Source organism: Oncorhynchus gorbuscha, linkage group LG10 (assembly GCF_021184085.1).
Source record: "Oncorhynchus gorbuscha isolate QuinsamMale2020 ecotype Even-year linkage group LG10, OgorEven_v1.0, whole genome shotgun sequence".
Taxonomy (NCBI): Eukaryota; Metazoa; Chordata; class Actinopteri; order Salmoniformes; family Salmonidae; genus Oncorhynchus; species Oncorhynchus gorbuscha.
In genome coordinates, this window is record NC_060182.1 from 70,427,553 (window position 1) to 70,442,730 (window position 15,178).

Here is a 15,178-nt window from a genome sequence, read left to right on the forward strand (position 1 = left end):
GGAACCTTTCAGGTGGAGAAGAAAGAGCCAGTTAAGAAAATAAATCTAAGAAGTTTAGCCTTTTCATTGCATTCGTGTTTTTGCCCATCAAGAAATGGTGGAGGGCTTTCTGAACTAGCCCAGGAGAGAGAGTGAGAGAGCTTGAAACAGAATAAAAAATGCTCTGTAAATAGGCACTGTGGAACTGGAAACAATGCAAGGAAGAGTCTCAGACTGAGGGCTGTTCAGCTCCTCAACAATCCCCATGCCATGCAGATCCAGCAGTACAGGGGCTGACTTGGAGCTAGAGGCTTTGAGCAAAACTCTTTAGATAAACTTCTGCAATTATTTATATTTTTTTAGCGTTTTCAGAAACACTGGAAACCAAAGATTCTACATGAATATATTCTATGTTCGAGAAAGACAACCTTGGAAAAATACATCAGTTATTATTCAGCGGAGTCTTATATCCCAGTGAGGAGTTGTCTGTTGTATAGACCAGGGGTCAAGCTTGCCCCATATACAGTACCTGACTGTGCTAGCTAGTCTCATGGGGGACGTGGCTAATATCACACAAGCCTTTCTCAAGCCTTACCCATGTCCTCATCCTAACATGACCTTCTATGACACCACTCCTCTCATTCACTCTAAAGACCATGAATGCCCACACCAATAGCACCAAAGCACAACTTTAACATGTTAGCCCAGCTGCTTGATGTGATGTCATCTGTATGCCCACCTGAGTCTGGAGGTCACGATGTCACACTTTGAGCTCCTGTCTCTGAGGAGTTGGTCAATGTTCTCACCCCCGCACATATTGAACATGTCTCTGAGGTACAAACTTTGATGTAGCATGCATCGGTTAAATCACGACCTGTGTTTAGCGACTGGTTCATTTAAGAGTTAACCACGTCTGTCAATATATTGAGCTTCAGAATGGAATGGGCTGAATGGCTCCAATAGGCCCAGGAGAGGCGGAGTTTAACCATGCCAACAATAATGAGTGCTGTGTGCATCCCCTACCTGGTTTTGCAGATGGAAGAGGAGCATCTCCGATGGGAGCTGTCTGGCACCATGTCAATGGGATAAACAGGTAACGGACACAGAGGGTTGAACTGGAACACATTTAGAAGATGTTAGGAGTTCACCCAGACGCATCAAAAATAGGGCTAGAGAGATGAAATGTCTTATTCAATAATTCAACACAAATATACCTGGCTCCGGTCTCTTTTTCCAATGGAAGGCAGCCATTGATAGGGGTCCTGAGAGAAATGCTTCATTCTCTCCATAGACACTGACATACTGTTGTCCTGCAACACATAAAATGTGGTATTTTAGAACATATCACATAACTTGTTAAATACATGAATTAAAAGCCTGGTATCCATTAATGTTCGTCAAGGAATGTGCTTCTAGTGTGCCACTCTGCCCTCACCTTACTGGGAAGCCTCCTCCGGCCTTTCCTGATGCAGCGGGCAGCCACGCCAGGCAACCGGTTCAGACGGGCATGGTAACCTGCAACACCAAACCACACTGTTACCCAATCAGAACCGGAGAGAGTGACATTTCTGTTATTTCACAATGTAAATGGGCTCCCGAGTGGCATAGCAGTCTAAGGCACTGCATCTCAGTGCAAGAGGCGTCACTACAGTCCCATAGGGCGCACAATTGTCCCAGCGTCGTCCGGGTTTGGCCGGGGTAGGCCGTCATTGTAAATAAGAATTTGTTCTTAAACTGACTTGCCTAGATAAAAAAGGTTAAATATTTATTTTTATGTATAGCATTTTGATTAGCTCATCACCTCTCTGAGTGGGCCGTGCAGGCTGTAGGAAGGTGGGTGGAGCTGAGTCTGGTACTTCGAGGACAGGAGGAGTATCTGGGTCCCAGCTGGGCAGCAGGCTGGGAATGCCCATCCCCCCCGCTCCACACTCCCCCTCAAAGAACCAGTCACTCTGCTCATCATCACCTACAGCACAGGCAGGAAATTCAACACTGTTAGTCACAATGTGTACATTGGGAAATTCCATAACTGCTCAATATGATTCTGCATGACATTTAAACAATGATACAAAAGTATTTTCACGGATGGGCTGCACCAATTTATAATTTAGTGCTGTACAATTAACCATGGAATGAAGTACTGACTGCATGAGGGCATCTTTCCTACTTGGCCTGCATCAATCCTCTCTCTATTTGTTGACAGCCTCTCCACCACCACACAGCAGACCACCCTGGTCCCCAGACACTGCTCTCTCCACAGACCTGTCAGTCAGCGGGGCGCATGCCTCTCACAGTCAAGGTGTAGTGACAACTGTTAAATCAGGGGCCGCCTCGCCCCACCACGGCTAATGAGATTAGCAGAGGCTTCAGCGCTCATTAACACGACATGACAACGCCTTATTAGAGCCGCCTGGGTGCCCGGCAACCAGCCTATTGTATCAGAACCTCTTTCTGTCTAGTCTTAGCATTCTGTTACACTTACAAAGAGCACAGGCATAGCTCCATCCTTTGAACATTCAGGTAATTCTAGAATTAAAAGGCTTATTACATGCTTTTTGTTTTCATTTTGCACCATTATTACCTTTGTCATCTTATTTAATTTGCATATACATATGTAAATGACACAAACCACATTTTCATCCACAGTTTGTATGCGAGGAAAGTCATACCTAATAAAACAAAATCACAATAGCTGTGATGGAAACAGGAGGTTTTGGTGTCATTTTATAAATGCTGACAGAATTTGTTCCTTCGACATGGTGGGATATTTTTGTGTCTGCAAAATGTATTATGCGGGAAATGACGGTGGAAACACATTTGTGTGCAAATACTCTGAACAAAAATACGAACGCAACATGCAACAATTTCAAAGATTTTACTGAGTTATATAAGGAAATCAGACAATTGAAATAAATTAATTAGGCCCTAATCTATTGATTTCACATGACTGGGAATACAGATACCCTTTAAAAAGAAAACCAGTCAGTATCTGGTGTGACCACCATTTGCCTCATGCAGTGCGACACATCTCCTTCACATAGAGTTGATCAGGCTGTTAATTGTGGCCTATGGAATGTTTTCCCACTCCTCTTCAATGGCTGTGCGAAGTTGCTGGATATTGGCGGGAACTGGAACACGCTGTCGTACATGTCAATCCAGAGTATCCCAAAAATGCTCAATGGGTGACATGTCTGGTGAGTATGCAAGCCATGGAAGAACTGGGACATTTTCAGCTTCCAGGAATAGTGTACAGATTCTTGCTGAAACATGAGGCGATGGCGGCGGATGAATGGCATGACAATGGGCCTCAGGATCTTGTCACGGGTATCTCTGTGCATCCAAATTGACATAGATAAAAAAAAACAATTGTGTTCGTTGGCCGTAACTTATGCCTGCCCATACAATAACCCCACCACCACGTCGGGCACCTTTTTCACAATGTTGACATCAGCAAAATGCTCGCCCACACGACACATCTGCCCGGTACAGTTGAAACCGGGATTCATCCGCGGAGAGCACACTTCTCCATCGTGCCAGCGAAGGAGAGTATTTGCCCACTGGTCGGTTACGATGCCAAACTGCAGACAGGTCAAGACCCCGGTGAGGAGGACGAACACGCAGATGAGCTTCCCTGGGACGGTTTCTGACAGTTTGTGCAGAAATTCTTCAGTTGTGCAAACCCAGTTTCATCAGCTGTCCGGGTGGCTGGTCTCAGACTATCCTGCAGGTGAAGAAGCCAGATATGGAGGTCCTGGGCTGGCGTGGTTACACTTAGTCTGCGGTTGTGAGGACTTTTGAACGTACTGCCAAAAATATTTAAAACGACGTAGGCTTACGGTAGATAAATTAATATTCAATTATCTGGCATCAGCTCTGGTGGACATTCTTGCAGTCAGCATGCCAATTGCATGCTCACTCAAAACTTGAGACATCTGTGGTATTGTATTGTGACAAAACTGCACATTTTAGAGTTGCCTTTATTGTCCCCAGCAGAAGGTGCACCTGTGTAATGATAATGCAGTTGAAGTTATTTGGGACTGGGGGGGCAGTATTGAGTAGCTTGGATGAATAAGGTGCCCAGAGTAAACTGCCTGCTACTCAGGCCCAGAAGCTAGAATACGCATATAATTAGTAGATTTGGATAGAAAAAATAAAACACTCTGCTGTTTGAATGATGTCTGTGAGTATAACAGAACTCATATGGCAGGCAAAAACCTGAGAAAAAATCCAACCAGGAAGTGGGAAACCTGAGGTTTGTTGGTTTTCAAGTCTTTGCCTATCCAATATACAGTGTAAATGGGGTCAGATTGCACTTCCTAAGGCTTCCACTAGATGTCAACAGTATTTAGAACCTGTTTCAGGCTTCTACTATGAAGGGGGAGCAAATAAGCGCTGTTGTCTGGACACCAGGTGTCTGGCAGAATGCAATGAGCTAAGTCTCACCCGCGAGCTGCGTTCCCTTTCATTTCTAAAGACAAAGGAATTGTCCGGTTGGAATATTATTGAAGATTTATGATAAAGAACATCCTAAAGATTGATTCTATACATCGTTTAACATGTTTCTACGAACTGTAATGTAACTTTGACTTTTCGTCTGGACTTGCTCGCGCGTTGTGAATTTGGATTACTGGACTAAAAGAGCGAACAAAAAGGAGTTATTTGGACATAAATGATGGACTTTATCGAAACAAAATGAACATTTATTGTTGAACTGGGATGCCTGGGAGTGCATTCCGATGAAGATCATCGGTGAATATTTATAATGCTATTTCTGAGTTTTGTGACACCTCTCCTCGGTTGGAAAATGGCTGTATGTTTTTCTGGCTTGGCGCTGACCTAACATAATTGCATGGTGTGCTTTTACCGTAAAGTTTTTGGGAAATCTGACAGCAGTTGCATTAAGGAGAAGTTTATCTATAATCGTATGTATAACACTTGTATCTTAGATCAATGTTTATGATGAGTATTTCTGTAATTTGATATGGCTCTCTGCACTTTCACCGGATGTTTGTTTGAGACAATGCATTTCTGAAGATAACGCACCAATTTCAAATTAGGTTTTTGGACATAAAGATTAACTTTATCGAACAAAACACATTTATTGTCTAACCTGGAGTCCTGGGAGTGCCATCGGGTGAAGAACATCAAAGTTCAGTGACTCATTTTAATGCTATTTCTGTCTTTTGTGACACCTCTTCTTCTTTGGAAAATGGCTGTATGGTTCTGTGACTAGGTGCTGACCTAACATAATCACAAGGTGTGCTTTCTCTGTAAAGCCTTTTTGAAATCAGACACTGTGGCAGGATTAACAAGAAGTTTATCTTTAAAATGGTGTATAATACTTGTATGTTTGAAGAATTATAATTATGAGATTTCTATTGTTTGAATTTGGCGCCCTGCAATTTCACTGGCTGTTGGCGAGGCGTCCCACATATCCCAGAGAGGTTAATCAGCTTCTTGATATGCCACACCTGTCAAGTGGATGGATTATCTTGTCAAAGGACACATGCTCACTAACAAGGATGTAAATTAATTTATGCACAAAATTGGAGAGAAATAAGCTTTTTGTGCATATGGAACATTTCTGGGATTTTTTATTTCAGCTCATGAAACCAACTTGTAAATGTTGCGTTTATATTTTTGTTCAGTATAATAATCAACATATCGAACTAAACTTGGAGTCACACAATGATATGGTGTGTGGTTCTCCCACTACAATTCAGAAAACCATACAGTTTATTAGTCTACAGATTAAATAACTTATGATGAACTTCACAGGGGGCTCTTGCTGCTCCTTTCCAATAAATATTGATGGCCTTATTCTGGTGACATGAGGATCGATGCTTGACTGCCATTTGACAAATAACGATTATCCATAATAATCTCATCATATAGACTAGCCTACATCTGCGAGCTGTTGGCTACAGAGACCAGAGTAGGCACATTTGCTATTTAAGGCAACAGTTTGTGATAAAACTATCGGTAGAGTTTAAAATGCGATGGAAACATATTGAACTTTACATTTTTAATCAGTACATGAAAAGTAGATTTTGTGTGCACTACGTCATTACACACTCACTTTTATCTGCAATAAATCCATTTATTGGAAACACACCACTGGTGAGAGAATGCACACATTTTCTTTATGCAAATTCTACAATATCTGCATGAAAATCTGTTGCCAACTGGATGGAAACCGAGCTAGTGAGAAATAAATATTATGCTGAACATTAATACCTTGTCTTCCCTCATCGTTAGTGAAGAGGCCAGGATCACTGCTGCATATGCTGCTAGTTTCACTGCAAACAGAGGAAGAAGAATATAATTGTCAGTATGCATTTCATGTTAACTTCTTAGCAGTCTTTTTGTAGTGATAATACTGATGTGTAACAAGAAAAATAAATATGTTGAGATGGATCATTTTAAAATGGGTGCATGTTAGGGTCAAAGAAGGTTGTGCCTTTGAAAATAGAACAATGTGAAGCAAAAACGTGCAAGCTCACTCCAAAAATGTTAACATGCAACATTCAATAACAAAATAATGAATCAGTCCCGAGCTAGAGGTCAACATAAATATAAAATGACACAAAAAGAGGAGGGGCACTCTCCCCACTGGTTGCCATCCCCAACACAAAGGCATGGGGAAGGACTCTGGTCGAAGCCACTGAGTGACATGCACAATCTAATTGAATATCCTCCGCTGTCAGCTCCAATCTAATCTGTGCTGCGTTCTGGAGGATGACAGGAGTGCGGCAGATTCCCCTGCCTTCTCAGTCTGTGAGCAGGACCCGCGGACGTGCCTCCACACAACAACTGGCCAGCATCTGTTCTGAAGGCTGGTCCAGCCCAGGCTGCTCCATGGCTGGCCCTCTCCATGCCTCCAGGCGTCCCCGTGTCACCCCTCCACCCTCTCTGCCCCGGCCCATACCCCACCCTGGGCCTCTCTGCCTCTGTCACACCTCTGCCACTTTGGGCTGGGAGCTAAATAGACCCGCCAAGGTCACACAGGAGTCAGGACAATTTGTTTAACACAAAAAAAATATTAAAACAAAATATTGTCTTGATGAAGTGGACATTGGTGGAGTAAATTTTAGAACTGTGTTCTGTGAATTTTAAGAATGAATATGTGTGTACATATTTCGTTTTTTGTTGTGCATCACTTTTTTAGATGATTACATTCAAACTGCCATGGATGGTCACTGATTTTGTCTTAAATTCTCTCACAAAATGCAAACATCCATGCTCAGTCCTTTGAGGCCATTTGTCCACTGGGTCAGAGGAAGTCTGAGGGTCTTGTTTGCATTGCATTTTGCTTTGTGGTGATCAGCGTTGACCTTGGTGACGAGGGAGAGAGACCGGCGGGGTCAGATACACGCTGATATGGTTCTTTGCCATATTGCACAGGCGTGGCGGTGACGGCAGGCTCAGACTAGGCTGCTGCCAGATGGTCCAGCACCATCTCCCTTCACACACCCAAGAAGCAGATGTGAGAGGGACCAGGCCTCTCCTGGGAATGTGGAAGACGTCTGGCCTAGCCAAGAACTCCAGGATCATCCCTCCCTCCCCACCCCCTTCCCCAGACCCTGGTTCCCCAGGCCTCTACTCAGCTGTCCTCCACCTCTGGACACACGGCTGAGCATCTGGAGCAGGGCTCTCTGTTCGACAGCAGTAGAGGGCATATCTCCTCACCATGCATCCTCCTGGCTATAGGCAGCAGCCCCTATAATAAACACTAATAGCCCTTTCAGGACGATTGTTACTTTCAGTTATTTGTCTCTGTCTCGCTATTATATACAGTGCATTCGGAAAATATTCAGAACCCTTTCCTTTTTCCACATTTTGTTAAGGTACAGCCTTATTCTAAAATGTTATTTTTTAAATTCCCCTTTATTCCCCTCATCAATCATAATGACAGAGCGAAAACAGGCTAATTTATTAAAAATAAAAATACCTTATTTACATAAGTATTCAGATCCTTTTCTATGAGACTTGCTATGAAAGTTGAGCACAGAATTGTTTCCATTGATCATCATTGAGATGTTTTTACAACCATGGACAGTGCCTGTCAGAGCAAAAACCAAGCCATGAGATCAAAGGAATTGCACAGATATGGGGAAGGGTAACAAAACATTTCTGCAGCATTGAAGGTCCCCAAGAACACAGTGGCCTCCATCAGTCTTAAATGAAAGAAGATTGGACCCGGCCAAACTGAGCAATCGGGGGAGAGGGGCCATGATCAGAAAGGTGACCAAGAACCCGATGGTAACTCTGACAGCTTCAGAGTTCCTCTGTGGAGATGGGTGCAGCTGTAGAACCTTTTGAGGATCTGAGGACCCATGCCAAATCTTTTCAGTCTCCTGAGGGGGAATAGGTTTTGTAGTGCCCGCTTCACGAATGTCTTGGTGTGCTTGGCCCATGTTAGTTTGTTGGTGATGTTTGTTGTCCTGGCATCACACAAACGTCACGTCCTTTGGCACCATCCCTACGATGAATCATGTTGGTGGCAGCATCATGCTGTGGGGATGTTTTTCAGCGGCAGGGACTGGGAGACTAGTCAGGATCAAGGGAAAGATGAACGGAGCAAAGTACAGAGAGATACTTGATGAAAACCTGCTCCACAGCGCTCAGGACCTCAGACTGGGGCAAATGTTTACCTTCCAACAGGACAACGACCCTAAGCACACAGCCAAGACAACGCAGGAGTGGCTTCGGGACAAGTCTCTGAATATCCTTGAGTTGACTAGCCAGACCCCGGACTTGACCCCGATCAAACATCTCTGGAGAGACCTGAATATAGCTGTGCAGCAACGCTCCCCATCCAACCTGACAGAGCTTGAGAGGAACTGCAGAGGAGAATAGAAGAAACCCCAAATACAGGTGTGCCAAGCTGCTTCAACAAGTGCTTCAACAAAGTACTGAGTAAAGGGTCTGAATAATTATGTAAATGTGATATTTCAGTTTTTATATTTGAATAAATTAGCAAAAATGTCAACTTTTTTCTTTGAGGGGAAAAAAACTATTCAATCCATTTTAGAATAAGGCTGTACCGTAACAAAATGTGGAGAAAAAGTCAAGGGGTCTGAATACTTTCCAAATGGTCTTAAGGAGAATATTTTGAGTACAGGTTACACATGTACAATAATTATCTTTCTCTATAATAGAGGAACATTTAGAAATATGCACACTTATCAAAAACAAGTTATGGCTCACAGATGGCAGCAGTACAACAGTTTCTTCCATTTCTGCATTTAAAAAATGTGTTTGCTTCCTATAGGGGGATTTGGAGCAAAGTTTGAAAAAGATCACAGGTATAAACAATTAATTAGAGCCACACATTAACTATTTATCCGTATTAAAGGTGTAATGTGATGTCGCTGGGAGCAGCCCTGAGCCAATGTGAAACCGTTTCCATTAAGTACTGCCTAATTAATTCCATGAATAATTGAGGCTGCCATTTTTCTTGGGACCAGTAGAAACACCTCTCTCTTTCATCTCCTCCCATGACCTTTATCAGGAAAAGTTGACAGACCTTTTAGTCAAACTTAGCCCGTTTCAAATGCACTTCCGAGGACAAGGATCATTCCTGTGTTAGTATCAATTACAGGTAAAGCTCATCAAAACACTTGCCTGATGACTCAAACTTGTTTTCTTCCACTGCTCAGTCTGAGATTGCCATCATTGAAGTCGTTTGTGGTGACGTCAAAATAAAGGGTGTTGTACAAAACAAAGTCATCAGCGATTGGATCATCTCTAACCATTCAGAGTATCAAAGCCAATTTCTAAATGCAGCTTTACCCACATGGGTTCTGACTCTGGCCCAACCCATCAGTTTATGGGACTAATCAGAATGGTTAGAATGTTTGCGTTCTAGAAACCGTTGGATAGATACTCAAATCTAGACTCATTGCGGAGATGAAACTAACGTCCGTGGGTCTGGTGTAGCGTTTGGCCAGATCAAGGAGTTTGGGTAGCCAAGCAATCAAAACAACACGCCTCCCATTTCTTCTTCCCAGAGAAATACTATCACGTACTTTGCATCAGGCTCCATATCACTAAATAAGCCTCCACACTGATGTTCCCTTCAACCATGGTGGCACTCAATTAAGACAAGGAAAGTTACGTGTTCTAACACACGACAAGTGCATTCCAGTGTGGAATAAAAGCTCCCTTCTGACAAACCTCAGTCATTTCTGGTTGAACTAATCAGTTCCCCACACGGCCCCATTGTCTGCAGACAAGCCAGTGAGGTGAAGCAAAAACACAGTATCCAGATTAGGACTAATCATTAGGATATAATCCCTGGCTCCTGGGAGAGGCAGACCAGTTTGCGCAGAGATTACCGGTCGACCGCCATTTATTGAGCCTGGGCTAATTCAGCAGAGGGGGGACAGAGACAGAGGGGGGCAAAGCGCAGATAACAATGGCTCCGTTGGCTCTTCAAACAAGCCGCCCCAATCCAAATCCATGCCCTCTTCCATGGGCGTCTTGAATATAAGGTTATCCCACTCTCCCTGAGCTCCTGTAATTGGATTAGTCTCAGAGATTTATGAAAATGAACTTCGGCAAATGGAATACAGCTCCAAACCAAAACTCTTCGTAGAGTTTTCAAAAAAATCCAAATTAGAAAGTGAATGTGTGGAGTGTGACAAACGCACAATGGTTTGTGCTTTCCGGTGGAAATGTTGTCCATGTTGAACACACCACCAACAGTACCAACACCACAGCTGTAGACAAAGGCCGTGTCCCTGTTTGCATCCACCCACAGGTGAGGCCTGCTCTCTGGGCCAGACGGGGTACCAGGTGGCCATCCTGCCAGCAGGCCAACGCTGCTCTAATCAAGGATGTGGAGCCCAGCTGGAGTTGCCAACATCTGCTCCCAATGCACTTGGGCGGCTAAAGGCAGGCTATGGTCTGTGCATATACTGCATGAGCTGTGACCTTAAGGCAAAGGACATTTAAGAGATCAAACACAGAATATGAAGAGGTTAATGGAACGAACAGAGAGAGACTACTGAAACCTAAAAGGGTTCAAATACATTTTTAAAAGTAACTGAAGTCTAAAACATCAGATGGATGGAGCATAGCTTTTCCTGGTGTCTAAATATGGCTGTTGTACCACTGTCAACCCCCCATCACTTGCTACCATTTTCCCATTTCCTTGGACTCCAGCAGGACTTAACCCAGAGATTGTTTAGTCCTCAGTATAGAGCGGCAGTCTACTGAGCAGCAATCAGCAGCCTTCTGTTGTGTAAGTGAGAAATGATTGACAGCGTGCCACGGTGTTCCCATTTATTTCTTCTCCCGAGCTGTTTTCTGTCAGAACGGCTATTGATTTTTCCATAAAGTAAGAAAACAAGTACCGTTGAGGGGCCAGGGAGGTCAGGACAAATTAAACCAGAAGATGTAAAGCCCTCTGTCTCCCTATTATTGGTTACCACAGACTTCTTCTCCATGTTTTCTATATGGGCCAACAGATAATGAGATCATCAAGGGGAACACCCAGTGGAGGCAGGTGTCTAGCAGTGGGAGGGACATTGGGGAGAAGAGACCAACCAGCTTTACACACAGGCAGCACTATGCACTTCTTTGGGACGTCTATGCAACCAGCCTATTCCTCCACGGTCCAAGTTTCTATTTTCTTACTGGTGTAGTATACAGACACTGATGATTTCCACTCCGTTGAGGATAGCAGAGGTTAGGTTAGATTATTCACTGTGTATTTTTATGTCAAACTGGCTCAGCCCTAAAGTGTCCAGACAGGACTGAATAGGCCTATTTAGTAAACCCATTATTGTAATTAATATGACAGCATGGTAATTGATTGGTTCCAATGTCACTTATAGGCAGTCACAGTAGTATATCTAATTTAGATTTTTTTTTTTTATGCACACATTGGAATGCACTCAGTTGAACTCAGGACAGACATAGCTTCAAATAATAAGAATAATATAGACATTTATTTTGAAACAAATCAATACCTCACCAAGCGACTTATTTACTTGTGACAATTTCTCCCAGCAAAGTAATGAGCTGAGTGATGCCTTGCGGCCACAGTATCAGCGATCCCTCCCCACTTATCACCTCAGAAAGAGAGCAGATGAGCAGGAGAAGGGAATATCAGTCATTTTTTTATGTCAATGAAATACTTGAAGGTGCAGAAGCATCAATGTGATGCACTTTTTTGTTTTAGATGGGGCCACATTGAATATTGACAACTAGATGTAGACAGGCAGTATAGATCATTTTAAATGCCGCTGTGTTTAATTGCCTCTGTCAGATAGTAGTTATGCCCATGACTTTTATATTATGGGCCAAACTGCCTCAGTAACTTCACCACCCAAAGGGTAAATGGAACGTGATATTTAGGGGTGATTTGTAGTTTGACTAGGTCTGTGTCAACAAAGGCCAGCAATAACATATTTTACAATTGTAGGCTATATTGTAAATATTGCAAAGGTTGCAAATATTATGTAATATTTAGGAAATGCCAAATTAAAACACTTTAAAAAAAACACTATCCTAAAATATTATATTATTTTAGATGTTATATTATTGTCCTGCCAAACTTGATATTTTCTCACACAAAAATAAAATTGATGTTTAGAACATTACCCTTCAGACATATTCTCATCAGAAGCCTCTCGTTGCTCCTTGGCCTCCAGGACCAATGGGATCTTATCCTTCCAGCACTCCTCTGGCCTGAGGCCCACTCCATCAGCCTCCCTGTCCACTCCCACCCAGCCTCCAGCGCCCTTCTTCAGCCTGGACAGACGCTGCTTTTTGGACAACCTGTGGTTTCCGCCCCGCTCGCCATCCACCCCTGACACCGTCAACTTCTGCTGCAGGCTGACCGTCACATCAGAGGTCATGCGCTTGACCTTCCGCCTCCTCCTGAGTGGCCGTCCCGGGGTGTTCTCTGTGAAGGAGTCTGACTCAGGCCAGGAGTGCTGCTTGGTCTTGATGGCGTAGCTGTTGCTGGAGCAGGAGGGCCAGCGCTTGGCCATTACCATGTCATCTGAGTCGCTGTAGTTGGCGGCGGAGGGGGCCGGGGCAGCATTCTCCCGGCAGTCCTTGGCTGCTTCGTCCAGGCTGGACTCGGAGGCCTCACTGAGGCAACGGCTGTGCTCCAAGGGGTGGAGAGAGGAGTCACAACGGCGTTTACGTCCCCGGCGCCGTCGGATCTGCCTGCGCTGTTGCAGAGGACTCAGAACCATCTCCTCCCAGAGCTCCTCTAGCTTGGTCTGCTCTGAGGTCTGCTCCAGGGCTGACACCAGATCGTGCACCAGCTCATCCATCATGCTGCTGGGGGACAGGGGGAGAGGAATACTGGTAAGCTGGAGCAGTACATGTGTGATTGGCACATGAATAGAATGAGTATAGTGTAAGTTGACACTAGCTTATAAGAGGACAGTGTATGATGCTGCTGCTGCCAACTACAACATTCAGAATCCTCTGAGAAGCTACTGTTAAAGCATAATGCACATGACTATGAAGATGTTTTGTTCAACTAATTGAACAACAATTGTGTTAGTCTTAATACAGCCTTCATAAACCCTTCATAGGGCCAAGGTAAATGCTATACAACTTATTTATAGCATACTGTATAAAACAAACTTGCAGGTCTGGCATCTGGCACTTTGCCACAAGTATCACAAAGACATGTGCTTAGGTTTTCTATAAAATGCTTACTGATTGTTTAAAGTGGAACCTAGGATTTTTTTCAGTTTAAAAAAAGTAATAACTATCATTTTCTCTCCTAGTGCAGTTTGTTTTCTGTACAGCGTTCCTCTGTCCACTACCCAGGCATAGTAACAGCAGTGACTACATAGCCTACAGAATGAATCTACTCACAACTCATTCCTTATTACAGCACTGCTACTACTGAAACACTTTTGAATAGAACATGAAGACAGAGTGAAAGAGATAATTTGATCATTAGGCTATAATCAGGACTGAATATGACCAATTGGATAGGGAAATTAAACTATTATGTAATATATATTGTGTGTAGCCTTCAGCACTTCGGCAGACTCCAAATAACTAGAAAGTTCATATCGTTCATCAATTTTGATGGTTTCTTCTATCGTTCTAAAACTGACCATGATCATTAGATAACAATAGGCCTAGCCTGGGGAGCGAGATGTGCTAAGAAAACCACAAACAAACAAAAAAGATCGTTGCGAAACCTTGATATCGCTTACAACGGTATCGTGACACAATTGTTGTTACTGCACTTAAAATGAGAACGCTGTTTGAGATTACATGCTCCGTTTCTCAATGAAATTATATCCTTATGTTATGTAACGATGCTGTTGTTTCCACTCACCAGTCGCAGTTCCTGCTTGTTTTGTTTTCACAGCTGTAAACATGAGACGTACTTCCGCCCCGCTGCCAAACGAATGAAGTAATTTCCGCCCCGCTGTCTTTTTTCGGTCTGTGCTCTCTTTATCAAGGCGGAGTATTGATAGCTGGTCGCGCTAAATGTGTCCTGTACAACTGCGGTGCTGCCCAGAGGTGATGAAATTCATACTTTAACAAAAAACACTTTTATCCAAAACAGCCACCGATGTTTTCCTCATTTGTGTTGCTCAACTCGCTTCTGTCAATTGAATCTCAGAGGTCAGTATGTCTCCAGTTCAGCAACACAAATTAGGAAAACATCGGTGGCTGTATTCCTTAAAATTATGAATTTAAGCAAATCGCGGGAGGACCGCAGTTGTACAGTGCAGTCATGCATTTTTTTAAATGTACATTTTACAAGTATCGACTCATGTTGCCAGAAAATCGCGCGACTAGTTATCAATACTAAACTCTGCCTCGATATAACGTATGCTTGGATATAACGGTTCTTGGATATGACGGATCCTTGGAGCGTTTCTATCCCATTGAAGTTTACATTTTAAACGATAAGCTTCCAAGGATCCCACAACCCAGATAGGATCTTTATCCCACCCATAAAAAAGCTACCTTAGTTGAGCTCTCTGCACTATGCTTAAAGGGGCAGTGCAGTTAAAAACGTGCTCTTTCACATTAAGAGGTCTAAATAACACTGAAATTGTGAACATGGTGATAATGCCCTTTTTGTGTAGGAGCTGTTTGAAATAAAATGCCTGGAATTTCAGGCTGTTCAGGTGGGATGGAACTTTTAGCCACATCATGGTGTCACAAATTGATATGATTATAATAGACCAATGACTGT

General features: G+C 43.3%; 1 protein-coding gene across 3 annotated transcripts in view; it reads right to left on the reverse strand.

Moving 5' to 3' along the window:
- LOC124046455 (G patch domain-containing protein 2-like) overlaps window positions 1–14,919 on the reverse strand; it is a 39,897-nt gene extending 24,978 nt beyond the window's left edge. Inside the window, exons 1-7 of one of the 3 annotated variants that reach the window (XM_046366840.1) lie at window positions 14,306–14,913; window positions 12,592–13,278; window positions 6,217–6,278; window positions 1,781–1,945; window positions 1,415–1,494; window positions 1,194–1,289; window positions 1,003–1,094 (exon numbers count right to left, since the gene is read on the reverse strand). In XM_046366840.1, coding sequence (XP_046222796.1) covers window positions 1,003–1,094; window positions 1,194–1,289; window positions 1,415–1,494; window positions 1,781–1,945; window positions 6,217–6,278; window positions 12,592–13,277 — 1,181 coding nt within the window. In that variant the 5' untranslated portion in view covers window position 13,278; window positions 14,306–14,913. Of the gene's footprint in view, window positions 1–1,002; window positions 1,095–1,193; window positions 1,290–1,414; window positions 1,495–1,780; window positions 1,946–6,216; window positions 6,279–12,591; window positions 13,282–14,305 lie in introns of all 3 variants that reach the window. The other 2 variants (XM_046366839.1, XM_046366841.1) reach the window with 2 other exon arrangements.
- Window positions 14,920–15,178: the final 259 nt, after the last annotated feature.